This window comes from Hemicordylus capensis, chromosome 2 (genome assembly GCF_027244095.1).
Source record: "Hemicordylus capensis ecotype Gifberg chromosome 2, rHemCap1.1.pri, whole genome shotgun sequence".
Lineage (NCBI taxonomy): Eukaryota > Metazoa > Chordata > Lepidosauria > Squamata > Cordylidae > Hemicordylus > Hemicordylus capensis.
Genome location: NC_069658.1, coordinates 340,094,787 through 340,122,485, shown reverse-complemented (window position 1 = coordinate 340,122,485; position 27,699 = coordinate 340,094,787). Strand labels below are relative to the sequence as shown.

General features: G+C 41.8%; 1 protein-coding gene across 3 annotated transcripts in view; it reads right to left on the bottom strand.

Moving 5' to 3' along the window:
* Nucleotides 1–2,165: 2,165 nt before the first annotated feature.
* Nucleotides 2,166–27,699, bottom strand: part of GLRA1 (glycine receptor alpha 1) — a 128,078-nt gene continuing 102,544 nt past the window's right edge. For all 3 annotated transcript variants that reach the window (XM_053289127.1, XM_053289128.1, XM_053289129.1), the window contains 5 exons: nt 24,191–24,273; nt 22,304–22,441; nt 18,639–18,853; nt 12,683–12,829; nt 2,166–2,622 (listed from right to left, as the gene is read on the bottom strand). In XM_053289127.1, coding sequence (XP_053145102.1) covers nt 2,332–2,622; nt 12,683–12,829; nt 18,639–18,853; nt 22,304–22,441; nt 24,191–24,273 — 874 coding nt within the window. In that variant the 3' untranslated portion in view covers nt 2,166–2,331. The remainder of the gene's footprint in view (nt 2,623–12,682; nt 12,830–18,638; nt 18,854–22,303; nt 22,442–24,190; nt 24,274–27,699) is intronic.

Sequence of the window (27,699 nt, the reverse complement as noted above, 5' to 3'; positions counted from 1 at the left end):
AGCATCTGAGAAGGTGCATATACGGATCATTGCTAGCTTTTAAGAATGCTTTGCAAATGCATCTGTTCAATCAGTCATTCAGTACTTGTATTTAATTGTTTTGATTTTTATTGTCTTCCTGGCTGATTTTAATGGAAGAATTTGTGAACTGCCTAGAGGCTGTTGATTAGGTAGTACAGAAGTGTAAATTAATTAATTAATTAATTAATTAATTAATTAATTAATTAGAATGTATGATGCTCGCACTTTGTGTGTTTGCTGTGAGAAACATGGGTGCTGTGTACAGCAGTTGTAATGTGCAGAACTACCCTAATGTGGGTTGCAGTTACTTGCCAATCCAGTCATTGTGGGCCAACATTTCAGTGTCAACTGATTGTCTTTCTACTCACTCAATCTCTTCTCATCTTAATTCTAAAGTGCAAAAAATAGGGAATCAATCCAAAAGCAGCAACTTCAGTGCTTGGAAGATTGCACCAAGGAACATTGTGAATACTTGCACAAGACCATATAGATATATACACATATTTACTTCCTCTTCTCTCTCTCCTCCATCCCCACTGACTAAACATGCTGGCTGACATCCTGACTAAATTACTCAATAGTATGATGCAGTCAGTTACTCTAAAGCAAGGGTAGGCAACCTTAGCTCTCCAGTTATTGCTCAACTACAACTCCCAACATCCCCAGCATCTGGGGATGATGGAAGTTGTAGTTGAGCAATAACTGGAGAGCCCATGTTGCCTACCCCTGCTCTAAAAGATGACTCCATTTCAAGAGGACTTCCTGTAGTAAATTTAGTCAGCTAGTCTTGCCATAGAAATCTCTCTGCTTTCCCCTGTCTGGGAGATGGTCGCGTCCCCAGTCCATGTAAACCTTGTTGACTGATTTTTCTGCTCCATAAAGCAGCATTAATGGGAAAGAAGATACCCACACATGCCAAACTGCAGAGGAGCTCAGAAGAATCTCATTTGTGTCTTGCTAGACATGAAAGCTAAATGCAGCACCAAAGAGAGTTACAAAAATATAGCTGGGTTAGCAGTCCCACTTGAATATTACTAATGCTATGAAATGTCTGAAAATAATGGTTCTCTTTTCTGTATATATATATATCATCTTTTCCCATACCCCGCCCAATTTTATCTTTCTTCTGTTTATTTACAGATGCACACATACACTCTCACACATACACCTATAATTTGTCTTCTCTCCTGAAGGGCAGAAGTGGAGTACCTGCCTCATCTAGATTTTATCTTGAAGCCTTAGCCTCATGTAGTAGTCATTTGTTTGTATTTTTGTTGCTTTCTTACAGAAGTATGACAGGCATTTCAGGATTAATGCTGTTTTACAAACATTGGATCATGACTCTGATTATACTGGGGGAATCCCGCTGAAATCAATAGGCTGGAGTTGTGCCTTTGCCTTTGTTCAAAGGCTTCTTTGAACAAAGGCTTCTTTGAACTCCTTCCTCTTGCAACCAACATCACATTGGAATCTATGGAAACATTTGCAGCTGATGTTAAAAGCTGCACATTGCACCAAACATTGCAATTTCAGATTTTTGACATAGAGGCATTTCAGCATCCCACTCTCTGAAAGGGATATAGGACTCTTATCAGTCCTTGATATAGGACTCTGATCTGCCTTTATATTATATGGGGCATTTCCCCCTTGGATAATAAAGTGATTGCTTTCTGATATGCAAATTAGGTATCCCTCAACCCCTCCCTGCAAACCCTGACTGTTTTGCTTTGAAAATCGCCCCAGCCTGACTCAGTCCATTCTCAAACCATATGCAAATGACATGGGGCAGTATATTGGTATATGACTTTCTCTTTCGCTTGGATTGTTGGCGTACTTGCTTAGAAACTGGTATGGCCTTATAGAGCGAGAGTCTGGTTTAAGCATAATTGCAATCCTCTTTGCACATGGAATCGTGAATCATTCCATTGGCTTTAGAATCTAAGCTGTTAGGCTAAAAAAGGATTTCTTTTTGCATTATAATTAAGCATGAATATATATTTAATATATTACACTGCTTGGACTGCCGCCGTAGCAATCCTAAACTTCTCTATGCTGTAAAACAACTTGCCCCTCCCATCATCTCCCAAACTCGGTAGTTTTTGAAAGCTTTCTTCCCACAGCCCGCCCACCCCTAGTATTCCTCAGTTCATTTTTTTTAAAAGTCATCCCACTTTTTAAAATAGATATTGCCACATTCTTAAATTCATGCATCACTGCATTGCTATTGCACATGGTGTGTATAGAGTAACCATCCTTCTTGCCTTTTCCAACCTCCATCCCTCTTCGAATTCTGTGGATGAAGAACTCTCCTCATGGCTTGTGGACATCTTCCCTGCGGACAATCTTATAGATGATCCAGTAGAAAATGTTGAAGATGAGGAACGCCATGGGGAAGCCAATCCGCGAGATCTTGTCGATCTTCTTGGCTCGCTGGATGAAAAGCTTGCGCATTTCGTCAGGTGACCTTGAAGGGGGCGGTGCTGGGTTTGCTGTGTTGTTGTTATTGGCTCCTTTGACCGAGATGCCATCCTTGGCTTGCAGGCAGGCAGGTCCCATCCCATAGGCAGAAAAGTTGAACCTGCCTTCCCCAGTATCGTCATCCTGAAATATATTGAACATAGGGCTCTACTTAAAAATAAGATATAGGCAGTGCACCCTTGCTATAAGGCTCTCCTGTCATAGCTCCCATTGCCTTCAGGATAATCTCCCATGATGCCTTGCAACCCTTATTTGGGGAGATCAGCCTTATAGACGGGTGCAGTGTAATACACAGATGCAAAGCAGGGGATCCATTTACAACTGGAAAGTGGATTGACCCATCTTTCCTTCAGGAAGCATTTTAAGCAAGCAAGCAAACAAATATCCCCTGTTTTGCTTCTGCCCCTCCTCCCCATCTATACCTTCTTTATTCTTGGCTTGCCCAGAAGGAACGGGCTCCATGTAACTCCTATAGTAGAAGTCATTTCATGAGAATTTCTATGGAGTTACATGGACTTGTAGCATAAAAGGTCATTCTTTAAAAGATATCTGTATGTATGATGAACTGAGTGGTGAAAACCTTTCTCTCCGGCTGTTTTTGGGGCTTTCCTTTACTTGGCTGCAATCCTAAGCTCACTTACCAGAGAGTAAGTCTCACTGACCTCAGAAGGACTTGCTTCCAAATAAACATGTAAAGGATTGCATTGTCAGTTTCTAAAATAGATCTACAAGCTAGTGGTGGCATATTTACACCCCAGGCTTAAATTGACTAAATGGCCTTTCCCTCTTCTCAGATAATTCTGGGAACTAATTCTGCATGTGTGTTCTGCTTGTCAAAGCCAGTCCTCGATCAAATCACATCTGGCAAGGTGCATCTTTGGCAACCCTTTCAATTTGTTCAACTTGTGGATATATTATTGTATTTGATTGTATTGCCTTTTATGATGTTTATGCATAATCTGCATGCATGATTTATCCCTGGGGCATAAGATGACAATTTGCACATGGCTCTGCAAATCTGCATTTATTCATGCCATATACAAGCCAATAAAAACAAATATATTCCTCTCATCTTATAAAAGCATTCAAGTTTTAATAATGACTGAAAAGCCCAACACCAGGCAGTGGCCTGCACACAAGGTCATACTGATGGTAAGGATCTCTAATAGAGAACTTAGCACTCCCACCCAATAACAATTCCCAGGATTCTTTAGGGGAAACTATGGGCATTAAACTGGAAAAACCGACCCCACAAAACAACAAAAAACCTGTACTGTAGAGGTATACCCCAAGAGTTGCACTGCCAGCCATTTGGCTTGCAAGATAGGCATGCCCTTAGACATATAGGAGCTACAAGGGAATAATCGGAGTTCAAATACTTTATTTTGAGTTGTGACTGGAAAGAGACTCTTCACAGCTCTGTAATGAGTCTGACTTAATAGGACTACTTTTAGAAAGAAAAATCATTGGTGGAGATACCTCTGTTATGTCTATAAATGTTCCTATCCAGAGTCAGCGGCTGACATCCTGACTAACAACCTGCTTGCGTAAGGACTTTGCAGTAGCACAAATCAGTTGTGCTATCCATTTGTGTGAAGACTGGAGCTTGCGTACTAAATAGTGTTGTGCTACCACTAGCCTGCTTGTGTTTGCACAACTGCAATATGCCTTATTTTTTTAAAAAAGGGGGAATTTTCACAATAGTGCTATAGTGCAAGCACACAAGAGCAAAATTCTGCAAATCCCCCTTTTCAGTGCAACTATGCAATCTTCCTGTGTTGCTGCAACATCACTTGTTATGCAAAGAGTTTTGTTAGGATGTCAGCCAGTGTATTTAAATGATCCTCCTGGCATTGAAGAATAATACAATATGATGATAGAAATTATTCATTGCAATCCAAATGAATAATAAAGAGCAATACTTTGTCTTACATAACCTAACCTCCTGAGGATCCCAAAGGGCCTATGTTGTTAGACATTACCCTTATTTTATTATATGGTTATGATACAACTGTTAGTGGTAACTAACACTACCACCACTACATAGCTAGTGGTTATGATACAAGCTGTTTCAAATCCATCTGAAATCTGAGAGAACTGCTACTATTTGGAGAGAAGAGCTGGCCTTGTGGTAGCAAGCATGACTTGTCCCCTTTGCTAAGCAGGGTCTGCCCTGGTTGTATTTGGATGGGAGACTAGAAGTGTGAGCCCTGTAAGATATTCCCCTTGGGATGAAGCTGCTCTGGGAAGAGCAGAAGGTTCCAAGTTCCCTCCCTGGCTTCTCCAAGTTAGGGCTGAGAGAGATTCCTGCCTGCAACCTCGGAGAAGCTGCTGCCAGTCTGTGAAGACAATACTGAGCTAGATAGACCAATGGTCTGACTCAGTATATGGCAGCTTCCTATGTTCCTATTCTGTGTGGACAATACTGGGCTAGAGGGACCAGTGGTCTGATTCAGTAGAAGACAGTTTCATAGGTTCTTCCTATGCGCATGATGCTTTAATGAAAAGATCACTTAGCAGTTCCACTGGTTTCTGCCCTAGATATAAGCAGACAGAAGCTTCCATTTTTCTAGCTTGCTTAAATATCAGCACACATAGATTAGGGCATCTCTTTTAAGACTCCAGATAGACACGTTTATTATTATGGATTAAAAGTGACCTTTTCAAGTTAAGTGCTGAGACTCGGTTAGAGGAAAAAAGTGTTCCTAAGTTGATAATGAGGGTTTCTAACAGTTAACCCTTCTTGTGGGCTTTAATTATGGGCCAAAGAAAGTGATGCTAAAACATGCAGAAGCTGTAGGGGCTGGGGATCAGGATCAGGGCTGTGGTGTACAGGGAAAGGCTGTTTAACACTTTCCCTTCATACAGTGGTACCAGTGAAAACTGTGCTCCTCATAGCTATGATTAGCCCGGGGAGAGAAGCTTCCATTGGTGCCTCTATCTGAGGCTCACTTTAGTCTTTCTTGGCAGAGTATCTTTTAAGAATGGCCCTGCTTGTCATATTGCATGGATGGATGTCACAAGATCACAGCCAGGAACTATGAATGGAGTTGAGAGCGCTCTGGTAAAACCTCAGCAAAATAATAATAATAATATATGTCTCTGGCGAATCTAGAGTTAGCCGCAAAGCACATGACTTACCGACAGAACCCTTCAGTCTCTGAAGCAACGAGATAGGCCTACAAACCCACACAAATTTCCCTTCAATACCCTCTGTTCCTCCCTTCTGAGAGCATTCTTGACAGTCAACATCCAAGTAATAGGTGTCTTCCTTTATCATCTCCCACTGGCCTCCACTTCATTTATCCTGTTTCCAGATTTATCTTACATTTCCTCAGGTGTCGAAAGGACTAAGGCTAGGATCCAGAGAACTGTTTTATGCCTGCTCTAGGTTTTTGACTGCTGTTCTTGTGAACAGCACACCTGCCCCCCAGTGCTCATGCCATATCATGAACTACTTTGAAAAGCCCCCTCAGTTTCAAAAGCAGCCTGCCAAGAAGCAGAGGGTCTGCTAGTTAATAAACAGATGTCCAAAGTTCTGTGCAACATGAAGCCGAAGAAATTTCTGTTCAGTGGCCCACGTGATGCGTAGCGTAACAGAGCCGTAACACCAGGGGCGTAACAAGGCTGGAGTGGGCCCAGAGACAAAATTTTAAAATGGGCCCCTCGCTGATACACACACACACACTTCACAATATATAGTCATGTGACTTGCGTCTGGGGGCCCCCTCGAGTCGTGGGGCCCCCCAGGCAGCTGCCTCCCCTTGCCTAATAGTAGTTACACCCCTGCGTAACACTGTGCCCCAGGGTTGCTGTGGACTCCTAAGCAAGCCCTGATGCTGTTCAGAAGCAGCGGTCGTGGAAGCAGCGTTTCTAGAGGCTTCCTCATTGTTGTGAACAGGGAGACCTGCAGAAATGCTTTGGAACAGAACTGAGGCTTGCTTAGATGTCCACAGCAGCCCCAGGGCACAGCATTATAGCTCTCTAATACTGTGCATCATGTGGGCCACCTACCTACCTTCCTTCCTTCCTTCTTTCCTCATCTAATGTCTTGCCACCTCAGGCCCATTTCTTGCTTTTGGGGTATTGAAATAACACATTTTATCCCCCACCACACACCCCAACCCGATCATTAGCAATTTGCTTTTCAAATTTCTTCTTGGCTTGTCTTATGGCAGCTTTTGGTTAGTGAGAGTTTGTGCTTTACTTGTGTTTTGAGTTTGTTGACAATTCCTCTTTTTAAAAAGAAGTCTTCCTGCCCTTTGGCGTCTCCTTGACCTGATGGTTTTACCATGCTGGCATTTGGCACTCAGATGATATCAGCCCTGTGTCCCTTGAAGAATATACTGTACTGCCAGTATTTAGGGAATATACTCTTTTCTTTCCCTCTCATCCTCCTCCTTTTGGAGAAGGTGGAAAAGAAAGGCAATATTGTGCTGGTGCAACAGATAGAAGGAGCATGATCACAGCATAAGCCCACTAAGAACAGCGGCTCTTGGTAATAGGTAATGTTCTGCAGTGTGTAGCAGGCAGTTGTAGCAGGCTTTCAAGCACTCGGTATGCTCTTCCCCCTGGGGAATTTCCATGCATACATAATATTTGTCCTCAATTAGAACCAAGATAAAAGGAAGTCAGAAGTTCATAGAACTATTATTTCTACAATTTTGGCACTAAACTATAAAAAGAGGTTCCAATTTGTTTAATAGGCAGATTTAGATTATGGTGACACAAGAAAATGTGGGTTATCAAGTTATTAAGTGGATTTTGCTATTTTAATTTATGTGATAGACGAAGCATTGAAAATTACCATCAAGTTAAAAATGAAGGGGGTGAATTAAGAAATGGGATGGGAAGTGGCCTTTTTAACCTCTGGATGACTTGGTGCTTTAAAAAAATGTTATCTCCTGTCTTTACATGTGAAAAAACCTTGCGCTTGCCAGCAGGTGGCAGCAAAGCAAGAACTATATTGATGAAGACTCAAAATCTGCATTTTAACTGGGCTACAAGGGCAGTGCGATGATTTATTGAACTCCCGGAAACAGAAGCTCAACTCTGGGGAGCTAGAAAATTCTATGTAGAGCTTTGTATTTGTGAAATTCATATTGCAACACTAAAGGAAACGGTTGCTGTGCAATCCTGTGAATTTGGATGATTGTGATTGGGCTGTCTGGGTTCATGAGTGGCTGGTTCGACTAGAGTAGGACTCTGCACAGAAGAAGGGAAAGAGGGAGGGGAAAGGAAATGTTAGGAGGAGAATCTGAGAGCTCATCAAACAGGGTGATGAATTTCTAGGTTTTATTGACAAATCACAAATTAATAATTCAATGGTTCTCACAATGCACAGGAAACCTCTGCTCAAAGTGAGAGGTATGCATGCTCCTTGTGAGCCCGTGTAAAGCACACCTGTGCTGTGGAGGCCGGGCTGCTGCATTTATGAAATGAAGCTTGACAAAAATGCAGTTCCGACAGTATTCCTTTCGACGGAAAAGGACCAGTAAAATGATCAGGCGGCCTGATCCCTCTCTGTTTGTCATGATGGGTAAATGAAGCCTCCATATTCAGAGGCAGCAGACCTCTAAATACCAGTTGCTGTAGAGCAGCAGCCGGAGAGAGAGAGAGACTAAGAGAGAGCAGTTGCTGCTGTGCCCCCTGCTGGCTTGTGGGCTTCCTTTCCTGGAGGCCTTTGGCTGGCCACATGGATTGCTGGGGTCGACTGACCTTTGCGCTCTGATTCTGAAGGGCACGTCTTATCTTGTGTGCTAAATTTTTAATCAGATTTGTTTTATATTTTTAGCTTACTATTTTAATTGTGTCTTTTTTATAATCTTGTTTTTAAATTTTGCTGTAAACCGCCCTGGGATTGTTTTAATGAAAGGCAGTATATAAATTTAACAATCAATCATAGGAACATAGGAAACTGCCATATACTGAGTCAGACCATTGGTCTATCTAGCTCAGTGTTGTCTTCACAGACTAGCAGAACCTTCTCCAAGGTTGCAGGCAGGAATTTCTCTCAGCCCTATCTTGGAGATGCTGCCAGGGAGGGAACTTGGAACCTTCTGCTCTTCCCAGAGCGGCTTCATCCCCTGAGAGGAATATCTTGCAGTGCTCACACATCTAGTCTCCCATTCAGATGCAACCAGGGCAGACCCTGCTTAGCTGTGGGGACAAGTCATGCTTGCTACCACAAGACCTCATCAATCAATAAATCTTTTTAAGGCGCTCTAGATCCTCTGACCATCTTTTGTTTTTCAGAAGTTATGCGAGACACTTGTGGGAGGGTAGCAGGGATTTAATAGCCTGCCTTACCACCTGTGATAGCTCTTCAAAGGCAAAATGGCCGGAGTTTCTGGCTCAAGGGCTGTGCTTCAGCCACTCTTCCTTCTTCTCTCCCCGATCACTGTCGGTATTTCGCTGGGCACAAGAAGCAGGACTTTCCCCACTAAGCAGCACTACCCAGCTCTGAGAATCCCGGGGCAGGTGGCATAAGCAAATCTCTCTGTGTGTGTGTGTGTGTGTATCTGTTTCATAGACGCGACCTTGCCTTTCCTGTGATGACAGCCCAATGTGGCTAACAAAGTAACCATATCTGTGCTTGTGCAATATGTGCGCAGTGCTCCAAAGGGCCTGGGCAGCCTCATTTGGAGGAGTGGCCTCCACTATGAGAAGAAGGAAGGAGGTCTTTCACAGAAATGGCAAAATGGAAAACTATCACTGCTTCTCAGCTCAACAGGACAAAGATATCTCCTTTCACTATGGTAAGTAAGTAGGTAAAACTTGATTTCGGTCGTAGACCAGCAATACGTTAATATAAAACAAATAAGAAATTAGTAATAGTAATAGTAATAATAATAATAATAATAATAATAATATAAGATAATCATATAAAATCAGACTACATTTATACCCATTTGGCATATTATACCTTTCACTATGGCTATTCTGCTATTCATAGAGCTGTTTTGATGGGGCGGTATAGAAATGCAACTAACTAACTAATTAAATAATAAAAGTACCCCCCACATCATGGCAGCGGGGAAATGACTTGACTGGCAAGCCAGAGGTTGCCGGTTCGAATCACCGCTGGTATGTTTCCCAGACTATGGGAAACACTTATATCGGGCAGCAGCAATATAGGAAGATGCTGAAAGGCATCATTTCATACTATGTGGGAGATGGCAATGGTAAACCCCTCCTGTATTCTACCAAAGCCAACCACAGGGCTCTGTGGTCGCCAGGAGTTGACACTAACTTGACGGCACACTTTACTTTTACACTATGGCTGAGGTAAACAAACAGCAATAAATAACTGCGGTAGTAGCATGTACAGTAAGTACCCACACTAGATAAGGCTCCTAGTCTCTCCTCTATAAACCTTATTTCAAACTGCTGAATCCCAGAGCTGAATACAAATACAAATACTAGACTCTGTGCACAGCTCTCACACAGACAAGAGATGGTCAATCAAGCTGAGATCTTCACTAAACACCAAGGACAAGTCTACACTACCCTTTTATGTTGGTTTTATACAAATTTGATGGTCACTACTACCAAAGACAACCACAGGGCTCTGTGGTTGCCAGGAGTCGAAACCGACTCAATGGCACACTTTACCTTTACCATCTCAAAAGAATCCTGGAAAGTGTAGTTTAGTGAGGTGCTGAACATTCTGGTGGAAATCCTTAGTCCTCCTCACAGAATGACAGTTCCCAGGGTTCCTTACAGAGCGGGAACAAATGTTAAACCAGTTTCTGTTTGCAGTGTAGATATGCCCCTCACATTAAGATCAACCATGCAGCTTCATGTGTCTGTAGCCCTATTTGAACATTACAGAAAAGATGCATGTCCATGAGTACAAGTGTCTAAAGTGGGGTCTGAAGTACCATCCTATCACTCACCCCCTTGCTAGCTCCACTCACGTTTGTCTGAAGAGGTGAACACTGTATCCATGATGGTGGGCACTTTTGTGACTGGGAGGCTAAGGAACCCTTTCAAAGTGGCAAATCTCTTTATATTTAGCAGGAGGAAAGCAACTGGCCCTATCCAATCTCAGCACCGCTTCCTTCTCAGTGGTTGCATTTGGTGTCTGCTCTGTGTTTCTTTCTAGACTGTAAGCTCTTTGGGGGATGGGGAACCATCTTATTCTTACTCTAAGCAAACTGTTTTGAGTTGGTTGTTGGTAAAGAAAAAGCAATATATACATAAAAATAAATATAATTTTCAGCAGGTAAAGATTCTCAGGTTATGGTGTTACAGGGTTTTGAAAGGCTGCACCTGGCAATTATGCAACTATTAAAAGTTCGGAAGCCCCTGTGCTGAAAGGCTGCCACTGCTAATCTAATGTCTTCATGTTCTGTCAGACGACCTCAAAGTACTGGTGCTTCTCAGTGACATTTTGCCAATGACACAGAAGTACCACATCTCTCTGCTTACTGCTGCTTAAAAAGTTCAAACAAAATCAATTGCTTCGTTCTAAGAAAGACTCGGTGTCTCTGCACACTTTTCTTTTAAATGCACAGATCCAATTTCATAAATCGGATGTCATATCACAGATGGCATGCTCCTGAGCACCAGGTGCTAGAGAGCACCAAGGGAGGAGGCAGTTTCTCTCTTTTGCACATTTGTGGGCTTCCCAGATGTGCCTGGTTGGCCACTGCAAGAGGCGGAAGGCTGGACTGGATGGGCCTTGGACTGATCCAGCAGGGCTCTTCTTCTGATGTTCTTAGAATCTTTTGGGAATCTGTACAGCTGATTACTAACTTCCTCTTTGCAGAAGTCTTATCACTTACCTTTAGTTTTCCATCTCTCTGTAGCTGCCACAGGAGATGAACTTTCTCCTCTTAGTAAACGCCTCTACAGATATAGACCCAATTAATTTACCTCTGTAACATAAGGCATCCAGAATTTGATAATTATTTTTCAGCCCTGCTCTAATTACATTTACTCAAAAGTAAATCTCACTCAATTGAATTGAACGGAACAGCCAGTGTGGGGTAGTGGTTAGAGTGCTGGACCAGGACCGGGGAGACCCGAGTTCAAATCCCCATTCAGCCATGAAAACTAGCTGGGTGACCCTGGGTCAGTCACTTCTCTCTCAGCCTAACCTACTTCACAGGGTTGTTGTGAAAGAGAAACCCAAGTATGTAGTACACCGCTCTGGGTTCCTTGGAGGAAGAGTGGGATATAAATGTAATAATAATAATAATAATAATAAAAAATATAATAACAACTTATTCTTAAATAAGGGGATATATGATTGCAGCCTTACTCTAGTTATGTCCATCTTTTTCTATTCCGTGTTCCATCACTAAACTCTGGTGCAGGCAGCTTCAGAGTTGAGGTGACTGAATCCTCCATGGCACAGAGAGGACAGTCACGCCATACTCACCTTGCTCAGGCTGACATCAGTCCTTGGCAAAATGCATTGATTCTGGTGAAAACCTAACAGGAAGTGTGACTGGTGAGATAGTAAGCTCCACTTACCTTTAGGCTAGGTGAAACTGGATTCTTGAGCGTTGTCATTCTAAGACCATCCCTGCCTCCCAACCCAAATAAAAAAGCAGCATGGACGATGAATGATACCGCAGCATGTGAAGCAGTATGGACACCACAACTGGGAGAACTTCTTTTATAGATGCAAGCTCTTGAATGGGCACAACTATACATATTTTGCTACACACAAAGAGAAAGCTGAATGTCACGGGAGCAGCAACTGGAGTGGCCTGGTATTTTGAATTTTGTCATCCCACCCTGCACTCTAAATTCCTTCTTACACATTAAGAGCTTTCTCCCATTACCCCTTGAAGTGAACAGGTCCTGATGTGTCCGCTGTGAAAATGCCCTGAGCAGCATAATTTTGGAAGGAGAGAAGCATGACTGTAAATACATGGGTGCATTCAGTGAACATATGCCATGGAGCATATCTGGGCTGTCAACTGCATCATCCCATATGCACACACCCATTTCACCTTATGGCCACATGGCAGGCATGCTTAAATTATGCCTGTGAAATAAAGTGGCCCTCACTTCTTGATCAGGCCAGCCTTGTACTACGGTACTACTTCTTTATGTAAACTGCTTTGGGAAAATTTTGTTGGAAAGTGGTATATAAATATTTGTTGTTGTTGTTGTCATCCATTTCAGCTGTGCTCTACACAGTGGTCTTGACTTGTGTATTGCTTACCTTGTGGTGCCGCCTCCTCCTTCTGAACCTGAGCAGCTCTTTGTGCTGCCGGGACACAAAGTTGACAGCAGCATATTCCAGAAGAGCTGAGAACACAAACAGCAAGCATACAGCCATCCAGATGTCAATAGCCTTAACGTAGGACACCTGAGGGAAGAGAGAGAGGTATGAATTGGTTTAAGGAGCTTGAGTTGGAAATAGCAAGGTTGACCAAACTTGTTCCAAGTTATCCAGCTGGTGTGGACAAGATGCATCCTTGAAGGCACAATAAAGCTAGCATAATGTCTAATCTCTTGACTTTCACAATAGCAATTATCTTAATTTACTGATATTTTACTGATAATTTGCACATCAATGGACAGATGGGTGAACTGAAGGCAGACATCTAATGTGAGGCTTGAGTCTTATGGTCAGAGCCCATACCACATTCTCACAGCGCCCCCCCAACAAGATGGCAGAACATGAAGAGAACTTAAGCCATGATGTACAGCTTCTCAGTGAATGCCCTACCTCACCTGCCTTGTCTATTAGAAGTATGCATGGTTTTTATGAATTACATTTGTATCCTGCCGTCTTCCAAGAAACTCAAGGAGAGCATACATGGGGCTTTTTAGACAGCCTCTTGGAAAGGACTGGCCAGACCCCAGATTAGTTCAGCTTCAGTGATCTTGTCTGTACCCTCTTCAAGTGATTTGGATGAAAGCATCATGTGAAATGTCACTTCTCTGATAAATGCTCACTTGGTCTTGATCTGAGACTTAGCAAAAACGAGGGCCTCACTAAATGTTAAAGTGGTTGGTTAAGCTTCATTTGTTTAAGCACTAAAGGCATCACTATACATATCTATGTGTAACAGAATCCCAACAAAATGTGTAACAAAGAACCTTTTTTTTCTTTATAAAGAAAAGCTACTTCAGCAAGGGGGTAATTTGGAACAGAGAAGTAGTAGAGGAGAGAGTGCTTAATTATTTCCTCGCCTGTCACAAGTGACCCTCCCCCAGCTCCTTTCTTTCCCACAAGGTTCCAAGTCTATGTCTAGGGGGGAAACATTCATGAGCAGTGGCATACTAAGGGGCCTGCGTGCAACAACTGAAGATAGGAAGATAGGACGCTGCCTTCTACTGAGTCAGACCCTTGGTCCATCTAGCTCAGTATTGTCTACACAGATTGGCAGCATCTTCTCCAAGGTTGCAGGCCTCTCAGCCCTATCTTGGAGATGCCAGAGAGGGAACTTGAAACTTTCTGCTCCATCTCCTAAGAGGAATATCTGGAGCCAGAGCGGATCCATCTCCTAAGAGGGATATCTTAGGGTATGCCCCATCAGATAATTTCCCCAAAGAGATCAGTGGGAGACTTAAAAAGATTAATAATTCCTGGGCAGAAAGCTGTGTCTGGGCAGAAAGCTGTGAAATTTCACGTGGTGTTAAATTAAATGAAACACTTAGTGCTATCACATGATGATAGTACTAAGTGTGTGAATTTTCAAGGATATTGATTCACTAGCTGATTTTTAATGAATTAAAAGAATTGTCTAAAACTGTTTAAAAGTGTAATAACTGCTTTGTTTCATGGCAGAAAGTTACAAAAAGTTCTGGAATTGAATCCTCCACTCTGTCCATCATTCAATAATCATTTGGAGGAAACTGTCCCTTGCCTTCATATAAAAGGAATGTTTTGAGTAAGTGCTGTCAAGTCAGTGTTGACTCTTACTGACCACATAGATTCTCTCCAGGATGATCTCTCCAGGATGATCAACTTGGCCTTTAAGGTCTCTCAGTGGTGCATTCATTGCTGTCATAATTGAGTTAATCCACCTTGCTGCTGGTTATCCTCTTCTTCTCTTTCCTGCAACTTTTCCCAGCATTATGGACTTCTCAAGGGAGCTGGGTCTTCACATAATGTGTCCAAAGTATGATAGTTTGAGCCTGGTTATTTGTGCCTTGAGTGAAAATTCTGGATTGATTTGTTCTATAATCCATTTGTTTGTTTTCCTGGCTGTCTATGGTATCCTCAAACATCTTCTCCAGGATCAAAGTTCAAAAGTGTCAATGCTTTTTCGATCTTGCTTCTTCAAAGTCCAGCTTTCACATCCATAGAATGTCACTGGGAAAACCATTGTCCGAACAATTCTAATCTTTGTAGGTAGAGACACGTCACGGCATCTAAATATCCTTTCCAAGGCCTTCATTGCAACCCTACCAAGTGCTAGTCTGTGGTGTAGCTCTTGACTGTTGGATTCTTTACTGTTGATGGTCGATCCTAAAAGGCAGAAACTATCTACCACTTCAGTGTCTTCATTATCAGTTCTGAGGCTGGTTGCTGTACCCATCCACTGTCTGTTCTGACATCCATTTTATAAAAGGAGTAGTCCCCTTATTTTGCACCCCATGTTACAGCTCCAGAATGGCTAGGCAGAAAGTTCTCAAAATTCATATGGTGGTAGCATTAAATGTGTGGACATTCAAGGTGATCAGTTCAAATGTTGGTTTTTAATGAAGTTTTAAAAATGTTTTTGAACATCCACACATTTAATACTATAATAATGTAGGAACACCATGTGGAATTTCAGAGCTTTCTGCCCAGTTATTCAGGATTTATTAATATTTTTGTGTTTCCTATTGATCCCTATGGGTAAATTATGATTTAATGTCATAAATTTTTCGTAGTAGTAGTAGATTTTCGATCACAGAACAGAAAAATACAGATACATAAAATTCATAAAAACATTTGAAAAAAATCCACACAGGTTATAATAATAGCTGTTTTCAGCAGATAGTAGTGTTCAACCATTCATAACATGGTCTTATGAATTCTTCTGGCAATTAGGCAGAACCTGGCGACTACATGAGAGCTTGTCATTGTGATCTGATAAAAGATGACATACCTAGAAATTATCAGAACAGCCCGAAATATTTGGCAAATATGGGATAATATACACACTACGAATGTCCCTGTAAAAACTATAATATAATAGTACATGCGCTGGTGTTTTGATAACTCCGAAGTTGCAGGGGCAGAATCTCTCTGCAAACAAGGACTTTGCTAAATCTTCCTTCGAGCACAGTAGTGTGCAAAATGTTAAACCGAGCCTGTGTAAATACCCTGCAATACTTTGCTATTCTGATCTAATTGAGGTATCTAGTAGGGCAGGTACTCAAGATTTGGCTACCTAACACTGCTCCTCTTGGGATAAGGCTTTAATCAATCTGCTGTTCTACATCCAAGACTCTTTGACAGAGCACCAACTTGGCCTGGTCAAAGCCCATTGCTGTTAAAGCTTGTGATGATAGGCTATAAGTAAGCAACTTCTGCTTAAGTGAACATTCCCATTTAGAAGTGAATTTGTCCACCAGCATCAGTGGTGTCAGCCCCAGGGGATAATTATTTGACTTGAGCCAGAACTTAAAGATGTAGAGCCAAATCTTAGTTTCTACCCTGAGGAGTCCAGCCTCTAGCAGAAAGACAGTACTGGGGATGCCATGAGCTGTTTGGAAGAACTTCCTAAGGAATTTAGATTGTACAGCTTCTAATGCTTTAAAATTGGAATTTGGGCCAAGTTGGGCACCATATAGCAGTTGGGCCAGGGCTTTGGATTCAAATAGCCTTATTGCAGTGGGTAGGGGCGTAACAAGGCTGGAGTGGGCCCAGAGACAAAATTTTAAAATGGGCCCCTCGCTAATACGCACACACACACTTCACAATATATAGACATGTGACTTGCCTCTGGGGGGGGCCCTCGAGGCATGGGGGCCCCCAGGCAGCCGCCTCCCCTTGCCTAATAGTAGTTACGCCCCTGGCAGTGGGAATGAAACAGGCTCCTCTGGAATTTATTTTTTTTAAGCCAAAATGACTAATCAGAGTGGGCCTTATGGCTGCCAGAGGATTGAAAGACTTTACCTAAGTACTTAAAGCAGCTGACTTGCTCAATCCTGCATCCATCGATAGACCAAGCCAGTGTTCTTGGGCCCTTTGCAAACTTCATGATCTTGGTTTTTGTATAATATATCCATAGGGCATGCTGCTTGCAATAAAGAGCAAGGGAGTTAAGTGCCCTTCTCAGGCAAATTGGTGTCTGGGATGGAATTATGGCATCATCTGCATAGAGGAGTATTGATACTGATTTGGAGGCCAATTTTGGAGAATGGAAATCAGAATTATCTAAGAAGTTAAGAGAGTTTATACATAAAAGTTGAACAGAAGCAGTGCTAAAATACAAGCTTGTTTGAAGCCTCTATATGTTAAAATTGCCTTGGAGAAATGACCTTCAGGGGTACAAGTTACTTTCAGACAGGTATTCTGATACAGACTATATAGAAGGAGAAGTAAACGGTAGTCAATTGTGGAAGCTTTCAGAGATTTGAGCAAGGATACACCTAGTGGTGGCCCATGTTCATTGTACACATCTGTTCAATTATAGATCTGCCCCTGTTCATGGGGTTGTAATGCGGCTGGGTGATCTTGGATAGGAATGTGCACAAAATGTGATTCGGAGACCGAATTGTGGCACATCCCTTTAAAACAGAGGGATCACACATCCCCTTTAACTCAGAGGGAGCAGGTCCTTCTCTGCTCGCTGCCACTTCTGTAATCGTGGTGCTCCCCCCAGCTATGATCACGCACTGGCGGGACGTCTCCCAGCTGCTCTTGTGCAACACTGGCACACACATGGCCTCTGCACATTCTATTTGGTTTTCAAAAAGTATGTAGTTTTGGAGCAGAAGCAGCAGGTAGGGAAAGTGTTTTGCTCTACTATCTCACCATTTCTCCATTCCAAACTACCTGCTCCCAAAGTGTTTTCTTTCAGAATAAATGGGATAAATTACTATTTGTCCATTTATATTATGAATACATAGTTATGGATGTAATATTTATTTATTTTATTGTTCCATTTCTATAACGCTTTTCATTAAAATAATCCCAAAGTGGTTTTACTTATACCCCCCAGGACAGATACATTTGGAAGGAATCTTAAATGTAAACTTTGCTTACTAACACTGATTCACTTGTCTTTAAATGACATTTACTGCTAATTTGAGTTACATCAGAACTGCCTTAATTTCTTTATTTACATATTTTAAAATATTTCACTTTTGAAAATTAATTCAGATAACATTCATACTAGTGTTTTTTTTAAGAGGAAAATTTACCCAAATTATGGCTACCGATATATAATACAATTTTAATCATTAAACTTCTAAACAGTCCCATTCATTAATATAATTTCTATAAAACTTTAATAAACTAAAATAATCTGCCAATGATTATAGTGGATTTTCTAATAACTGACAAAAAAGCCAGCTTTCAAATACATTCTGATTCTATTTACTTGTTCCTTATCTCCTCTTCATCTAAGTAAATGTGCAAGCTTAACCAAATGTAAAGTATTTCATACTCTTTTTGGGTTGTCCTCTATAAGGGGACATAAGCTATTTGTCCATGTATATGCTATCTTAATTCTTTATTATCAAATTATTATTAAACAATCCTTGGTGGTTTCTAGGGATCACATCCTCAATTAGACACATAGGTACATATTTTTAAAAAATCATTCTAATAACTTGCACTCTATATCTCCAATACTTCTGCATTTTCCCACAGTTTCACTATATATGGAAATAAATCTAGTCTGGGGCACACACAACACCAGCAGATAGTCAATGAAGCTATTCCCACGATCATTGGAAAGTGGGCTAAGGGAGCTTAGCTCACTTTCCAGTGGTCGTGGGAACCACCAGGCTCACAGGCAAGCCCGGTGCTCCCAATGTGGCTAGCCCGTCTAAACCACCCTCCCCTTAAATGAGGTTAATGGAGCAAGTGCTGGTCATCTCAAACACTTTGCCCAGGAAGGGAATATTAGTCACAGGCCTATAGTTGTTTACATCCTCTGGGTCCAGACGAGGTTAGGTCTCACTCCATGAATTCAGTATTACCTGCTAAAAAAAGGAGGACGCTTTACCTTGGGCAATGATGCTCGGGAACCAGAGCTTTGTGTGGTCATGGTGAGCACAGTAGTGATACCCAGACCAACTCTGGCAGGTGCAGCATCCATGTTGATCCAGAAGGAGATCCAGGAGAGAATTACAATCAGCAAGCTGGGGATGTACATCTGGATCAGGTAGTAGCCCATCTGTCGTTCCAGATGAAAACGGGCTTCTATGCAGGTGAACTTGCCTGGAAATGAGAGATGAAATTCAGTCTAAAAGGGAGCAGCTGAGAGCAAGTTAGGTTCTTGGCATGACATATCTATAAGCAATGGGTCACTAGTATGAATACCATGTCTTACCCAGGAAATGGACTCAGAGCTGTTTCACATGTGATATATTCCCTTCACAGGTATAAGGGGGAAAGGTACATATCAACATCTGTAAAGATTGCAGTATGTTAATTGCAAATGTACTGGAAAGTTGCATTTGGCAGTGGATTCCCATCACATATGCATGCAGAAAAGCAGAGATGGACTGCCACTGTGCAAGCTCTATCAGGGAATGCCAAGCTGTAGAAATAGAATAGATTTGCTTGGTTTTCTTAAGCCCAATTGCCAAAAAAGAGCTTCCTACATTCCCATATGGGTACAGAAGCAAACAATTGGCAGCTCAGGGAATGGCTGCATGAAGCTCACACTTTCCTTCTCCACTACTGAAAATGCCCCAAACCAACAAGAGCAAGCTGTGGAGATAGCACAACCCTGTTGATCCTATGTCAGTCCTTGTCACTTGTGTAAACTAGCAGGCTGGTGCACCCACACATTTCAGCTGAAGGATTGAAACCACATAGTCCATCCCCTTAGATTAGATTCTTCCAATGATATCTTCAGTAATAAATTATTCCTCACCAAATCTTTTGGAAATTTTCCTTTCAGGTCCCGCAAACAGGTTTATTAGCAATAGCAATAGCAATAGCAATAGCACTTACATTTATATACCGCTCTATAGCCGGAGCTCTCTAAGCGGTTTACAATGATTTAGCATATTGCCCCCAACATTCTGGGTACTCATTTTACCGACCTCGGAAGGATGGAAGGCTGAGTCAACCTTGAGCCCCTGATCAGGATCGAACTTGTAACCTTCTGGTTACAGGGCGGCAGTTTTACCACTGCGCCACCAGGGGCTCCTGGTGACGCAGTGAAAGATAGCTGCCACCAAGATAGCTGCCACCAAGAAAGATAACTGCCACCAAGTATGGGCAATTCTACACTTCTATGTCATTGGTTTAGAGAACTTTGTTCTGAGCTTACCAGGGTCCACCCTGGTTTGCATTTTAATGGGAGACTACAGTGTGTGAGCACTGTAAGATATTCCCCTTAGGGGATGAGGCCTACTCTCTGGGAAGAGCAGAAGGTTCCAAGTTCCCTCCCTGGAAAAGTTTTGGAAATGAATAAGTTCTGAACTGAATTTGTAGTCGCTCTGTGTAGAAGGGATGTTTACAGTCATAGTTTTTCCTTACTAAAAATTGCCACAGGATAAATATTGGTTCACATACTGTACCATGCAGGCCACCTGGTTCACATACTGTACCATGCTAGCCACCTGTCTAAGCAACAGGTGTGCTCACTGATTCTGTGGCACTCTAAATCCTGCTGGCACAGCTTGCAAAAGTGCAGAGGCTCTGTGCCTACCTTGCACTCCTGCTTCTAGTCCATTATTCCCAATGGAAATAGCAGTGGGAATGTAAGGACACACTCCTTAATAGACATGGAGCCTCCCTGCATTCACAAACTGCACTGGTGGGTTTTAAAGTGAGGCATAGGAAACTGCCTTACACTGAGTCAGACTATTGGTTCACATAGTTCAATATTGACTACAAAGACTGGCAGAAATTTTTCCAGGTTTGCAGGCCATAGTCTCTCGGCCCTATCTTGGAGATGCCAGGGAGGGAGCTTGGAACCTTCTGCTCTTCCCAGAGTGGCTCCATCCCCTGAAAGGAATATCTTACAGTGCTCTCACACACAGTCTCCCATTGAAATATAAACCAGGGTGGACCCTGCTTAACAAATGGGACAATTCATGCTTGCTACCACAAGACCAGCTCTCCTCCTGTGGAAGCAGTGAGGATGCCTGTCACTTAGACAGGTGGGTTGCTGCGTAGTACATGAGCCATTTTCTTCTTGGAAAATGTGCATTTTTAGTATATATTCCCCCTTTCACATATACAATAGCTGTCATGTGATGCAATGGAACATCAGAGTTTCCAACCCACTGGGACCACTGCACACATGCAAGGCAAACCCAGGGCTTCTGCAACAGCTTGAAACAGCATGTGGGTACTTGCGTTATGCTACTTCCATGGTGCTGCAGAAGTGCCCACATATTGTTTCATGTCATTGGAGAACTGCCTGCCTCTGCAACATCTCAGAGTTGCCTTTCACATTTATTTATTTTTTTACATTTTATATCCTGCTCTTCCTCCAAAAGTACTACATACTTAAGTTTCTCCTCACAGCAACCCTGTGAAGTAGGTTAGGCTGAGAGAGAAGTGACTGGCCCAGAGTCACCCAGCAAGTATCATGGCTGAATGGGGATTTGAACTCGGGTCTCCCCGGTCCTAGTCCAGCACTCTAACCACTACACCATGCTGGCTCTCCATGTGCATGTGCATCATGTGCATCAGCCCCAGCAGGTCAGACATGCCAACGCTGCATTGCATAGCACTTTGGCCAATACTATTGTTTTTCTAATTTTTACATTTTCCCCATGTTTCACTTTAATTTGGAAACAATTTTTAATCAATTTGATCAAAATAGTGAAGACACCACAAATGGCTATCAAACTTTTGAAGTGCATGTCTCAAAATGTAGTCAATATTTCCATAAGCTTTTCTCTTTACACATGCATAAATGCATATATGAACTCGTATAGCTGAGTCCTACTATGGAACTGACTATGAGTTGCATGTAGCACCATGTCTGTGAAACTGGAATTGTGCTCCCAAACGGTGATGATTTGAATGTGACTACTCTTTAAGGTACAACTAGAAGTTACATGGAGCTGTTAACTGCTTATCACTTCTCAGTAACATCTAGTATAACACAATACAGGGGTGCAGACAGAGGGAAAGCTTGAGGAGCAACTCCATACCTTTTTTGGTGGAGGCGGGGGAGAAAAAAGCCACTTTTAGAGGGAATAAAAATATGTTTTGGATTTTTAAGGTTAACCCATGGGCTATTGGGTTTGGTGAAGGAAGTTGAGTAGGCTAAGGGTTCTGCATTCTGCACCCCTGACCCAATGCATACTGTTATATCATCAAACTGTGCATTTCCCCATGCCTACCTCACAACAGAGTGATGGTGGGGGTGGAGAAACAAGCAGTGTGATGACATCATGTCACATGACCAGGAAGAAGGGAGAAAGAGCATAGAGTGGCAGCAACTCCGTGTCTTGTGTTCTGTGTAGCTCTGCCCTTAGATTGTTCAGGAAAAAAGGAGTTGCTCTATCTAACATTTTGGCTTGCTCTAGTGATATTGCTAACAGCACACTATCAATTAGATGGCCCATCAAGCAGGCTGAGTATGATCCATTTATAACTAAAGAGATGTGCCTAATGAAATGTATGGTGCCAAAATCCTGATCTCTAAATTACGTATTTCTGTGGGTGATGGAATAGCTTATACCTGCCATTACTGACCTGTATTGTAATGCTTAGTGCAGTAGCGCAAATCTTTTTCTTCCTTTAGGATGAACTGAGGCAGGGTCAACCCATCAGCAACCTGCACAGCTCCTTTCTCTTGCCACTCAAATATCAGATCATTCATTGTGTAGCCAACTGCAGAGAGCAGGGGAAGAGACAAAACATTTGAGCACTGAATGCAAATGCCTGGAGGGGCCATCTTATGCAATGAACAGCTCAGCGCTGCAAGTGGAGAACTTCAAGTGAGGTGCCTATCATAGGACTAAATAACACGGATAGGGAAGACGTGTGTATGACCATGGATTAATTTAAAGACATTGGGCAGCATCCACCTAGTATAGCACTTGCATAATGCTGTTATTGCGCATCCCAGAGAAGGTCTTCCGCTAACAGATGTGCAACATTGTGGAGCATGGCAAATGCTAAGAGTTGTGTAGTACCCTAGTGTAGTACCCTAGTCTGAATGCTACCCATATACAACTAGGGATGTGTATGGAATCTTTCTCAGTCAGATTTCATCGCAAATATGGTTCTAGATAACTTTTCTATAAGAAACGTTTACTGGAATGAAATTGATCAGTGTTCAAAACTGTGAATCTACTAGAGCTATTTTTCTGGAACATACAAAGATTTAAAAATAAAGTTAATTTCCCCCCCAGCTATAACTTTTTATTTTTTTTACAAAGTGACAAACGAAAAGAAAAATTAACCCCAGCAATTAAAAAAGAAATTAAGCAAATTAAAAAGAAGCAGCAGAAGCTGGAACTCTCAGTGGTGGAAAGTCTTGCTTCCAGGGACCATTTTAAATTGGAAGAACATTGTGGATTTAAATCATCCCACACACAGTGCCCTGTTTCAAATGCTGATGGCTGGGATTTTGATTATTTATTTTTATTTTTTTCCTTTCCACAAAATTGCAATTCAGCTTCTGTGGGAAGTTTTTAAAAAATCAGGAAAATGGGCTAAGTGTTGCTTTTTAAAAAAATTACAGCATGTGTGTTTACATGTATAATGCATTCAGTATTCCAAACTCTGCAATTGCTGCCAGAAGTCAAATGGAGAAGAACACAAGAGATATTGGAATGGTGAGTCAGTGATGGAGTGGATGGGATGAGTGGAATTCACTCATCCCTAGGAAAAAAACAAGTGAATGCAGCTAGAGCTAAGTCCAGAGGATCCGTTTATATGGTCAGTGCTGGTATGTTTTCAATCAGCACTAGGCCCAAACTAGATGTTAAGGCAAATGGCGGCTGCTACTGAAAATGGCCACTGCGTATCTAGCTCTACCCTCCCTTTTTGTAACATCTCATAGAACTTACCTGGTGTTATGCCATCATGGCATTCTGCAGTTCCTGGACTCCACTGTCAGCAGCAGAACAGATGGGGAAATGCAGAATGTCATGAAAATATGTATGACATGAGGTAAATTTGACCAGATATAGAGGTGGGTGGAACTAAATACATGGAAGTATTTTTTGGTGGCAGTCATACCTTTATTGTAGTATCTAGTTTGGCTCTTAAGTAGACTTGAATGGTGAGAAAGAAGAGACATCAAACACTGATACATAATGAATGAATAATGCATCCTACCGTTTTCATCAGATAAGCGGTCCCCACCCCAGAGCAATCCCAGAGTATTCTCCAAGGAGAATCTGTTGTAGGAAGCTAAATTTAAGTTGAACTGTTTCGTGGTCAGAGAAGCATGAAAACTCTCACATGACACACAGTCTGTCCTGATGCTTCATCTCATCCTCCTTCCCTCCAGTTTCTCTTTCATAATTGGACAATTCAGTTAAGAGCTGAACAGATGATGCAGCAGTGTGTGTGTGTGTGTGTGTGTGAAGAATGGCAGTTATTTTTAGAGGGGAACCCTTCAGGACTCACAGCTCTCTAACTGCATTATACAGGTCTGGACGTCCATGGGGAAGTTCTTCAGATCCATGGGGCAAGCCAGTGTCAAGGTGATCCTGTGAAGTGAATAGAGACAGTAGGTTTCTAGACGCTTCTACCTGATGTGACAAACAAGTGATTTTCAAGCCATCATGTTATAACATTTTTGAGGTATACATAGGTTCAGCCTCAGGCCTATGGATGAGGGAAACACATCGAGAGTGTACCACCCTTTGGTTGAAATAGGGTATGTTTTAGATTTTACCCTAATATTTATGCTCCCCCACATTAATATTTCTGCACATACAAAACTAGCATTTCAATTCTTATTTAGAGTATTTTACATGCCACTTTTCAACCACAGTTCTCAAAGTGGTTTATGTAGCACAAAGAATGAGGAAATGGTACCCTGTCTGAAAAAAGCTTACAATCTAAAAATAAACACAAGGGAAACTCCAATGGCAACCACTGGAAGGGGACACTATATTGCATTGAACAAGTGCAGTTGCTCTCCCTCTGCTAAATACAGGACAGCCACCACCTTTAAAAGGTACCTCTTTGCTCAGTTAGCATGCTCATGAGAAAGTCTGGCAAGAGCCTTTTCCTTAACATGTTAGGTTTATATGTGGAGATGGTTATGTTTTTGCAGAGGAACATCCAGACATTTGCTTCCCTTCACTAGAAGTATTGTGAATAGCACATCAATAGCACTACAGTTTTAAAGAGGGGCATCATGTGAAGTTACTGAGTATGTAAGCTTGGCTCTCAGCTATCAGGCAATGACAAAATAACCAACACAATCCATATTAAGAAAAATTGTGAAGGCCATCAATGCCAATATAGGACAAGTCTATTTTCCAAAACAGGAAGACTTCTTCTTCTATTATTGACTGGTTTGTATTATCCAGACATCGAGTCCTTCCCAAGGACCTGGGATGACTGAATTTTATTATCAATATTGTTCTTGTTGTTGTTATAGATATTGTCGCAGAATATAGGCTGTTCCCAGTAAAGTTGCTTTTTGTAATTGGCTGATGGCAATTTCTGTGGCCCCTATGGTGTTGAGGTGCTCTTCAAGTTGTTTTGGAATTGCACCTACGGCGCCAATTACTACTGGGATTACTTTGGTCTTCTTCTGCCACAACTTTCAATTTCAATTTGTAGATCTTTGTGTTTTGTGATTTTTTTCTATTTCTTTTTCTTCCATTCTGCTATCACCTGGTATTGCTATGTTGATTATTTTGACTTGTTTTTCTTTCTTCTCAACTACAGTTGTATCTGGTGTATTGTGTGGCAGATGTTTGTCTGTTTGTAGTCGGAAATCCCATAATATTTTTGCATCTTCATTTTCTACAACTTTTTCAATTTTATGGTCCCACCAATTTTTGGCTACAGGTAGCTTGTATTTTTTGCAGATGTTCCAGTGTATCATCCCTGCTACCTTGTCATGCCTTTGTTTGTAGTCAGTCTGTGCGATCTTTTTACAACAGCTGATGAGGTGGTCCACTGTTTCATCTGCTTCTTTACAAAGGCGGCACTTGCTGTTTGTTGTGGATTTTTCTACTTTTGCTCTTATTGTATTTGTTCTTAGTGCCTGTTCTTGTGCAGCCAATATTAAACCCTCTGTTTGTTTCTTCAAGTTGCCATTGCCAAGTCTTGGTGAGGTCTGATTTTCCAGTTATATTGTGCAAATACTGACCATGCAGTGGCTTATTTTTCCATTTTCCTGCTCGGTTCTTGACTTGTTCTTTCTTGTAGGCCTGCTTTGTTTCATTGGTGTTGAATAGTTTCTTGTTATTGACCCTTTTAAGTGCATCTTCTTAACTGTCCTTTATATATTCTTCAAGGCCTCTTTTCTCCTCCTCTATTGTTTGATGGACTTGCAGCATTCCTCTTCCACCTGAGCTGTGAGGGAGGTATAGCCTATCTACATCACTGTGGGGGTGCAGAGCATGATTGATGGTCATGATTTTCCTGGTCTTACGATCTAGTGTCTCAGTCTCTAGCTCTGCCTGGGTCCAGTCTATTATTCCTGCAGTGTATCTGATAATAGGTATAGCCCAGGTGTTTATGGCTTGTATGGTGTTCCCGCCATTGAGTTTGGACTTGAGGATTTTTCTAACTCTCCTGATGTATTCACTTCCTATTTTTCTTTTAACTTCAGTGTGTGCGATGTTATCAGCCTGGAGAATGCCCAGGTATTTGTAATGTTCTTTCTCTTCTAGGTTCTTGATGTTGCTTCCATTGGACAGTTCTATTCCTTCTGTTTTTGTTATTTTTCCTCTGTTCATTATTAATGCAGCACACTTGTCTAGTCCAAACTCCATTGCTATATTGCTACTGAATATACGGACAGTGTTTAGCAGTGATTTGATTTCTGATTGGGACTTTGCATACAACTTCAAATCGTCCATGTACAGCAGATGGTGTATTTACTTGATGTTTTAGATGTTTTGTATCCAAAGCCTGTTTTGTTTAGTATTTGTGAAAGTGGAGTCATGGTGATTACAAACAACAGAGGGGATAGTGAGTCCCCTTGGAAAATACCTCTTCTAATACTAACCTGTCCAAGTGTCTCTCCATTGATTGTTAACTGTGTACTCCACATGCTCCTTCCTTTTTACATGAATATCTGAATGTTTTTGCTGACACCAGTTGTGTATTATTATTATTATTATTATTATTAGATTTGATTTTTATACCTCCCTTCCAAAATGGCTCAGGGTGGTTTACAATCTAGGCAATTAGGCAGGAGACCTAATTTAACTGTGCCTTGCTTTGGATGAGACCTTTAGTGTGTATCTTTCCTCTGAGGCAGTTCTCCTGGGCTAGCTGATGCTCTGGGGAACTGATCGAGGTCTCTTCAGACTGCACAATGCTATGATTATCCTTAGTTTAAAAATATGTAGGGGATCATACAAATTCTGACAAAAACTGCCGATATTCCCCCTGCTAACTTGTTCCACCTTTCCTCACCCTGACCTTCATGAATATCGCCCCTCTGTATACATTACAGACAACAGAACTATGAACACATGTCTCTCACCTCTCGGAGCAGAACAATAAATGGTAGGTCAACTTTGGTGGCAGTTGTTTTATTACCTACCTATTGTTAGCTGGAAAGCATTTCAAACAGCAGTGTGAATTAAAGCCTAGGGTTTCCAAAGACCTGGGCTACGTGCTTTGATTACTGCTTTGCTGTCTGCTGTCTGCTGTTTGAACTGAAGCCACCTCCTGCTTTTTGTCTGCATTACAACACTGGCTGTTTATTTTCTGTTCCTCAGCACCAGCATGACACCTGTGACATGAGCCAGGTGTCCCAGTGGGATGTGCCCCTTTGCATTTTGGGATTGCACTGCCAGGCTTCAGTGAGCTGGAGTTTGCAAACATAGCACGGAGTTTATAGAAAGGCAGCCTTCAGAAGCTATTGTGAGCGCTTTCCTCTCTAGTATTTGGCTGCACTTAACAAGAAAATTGCATGTTCTTAATTGCATTCTTTTTTG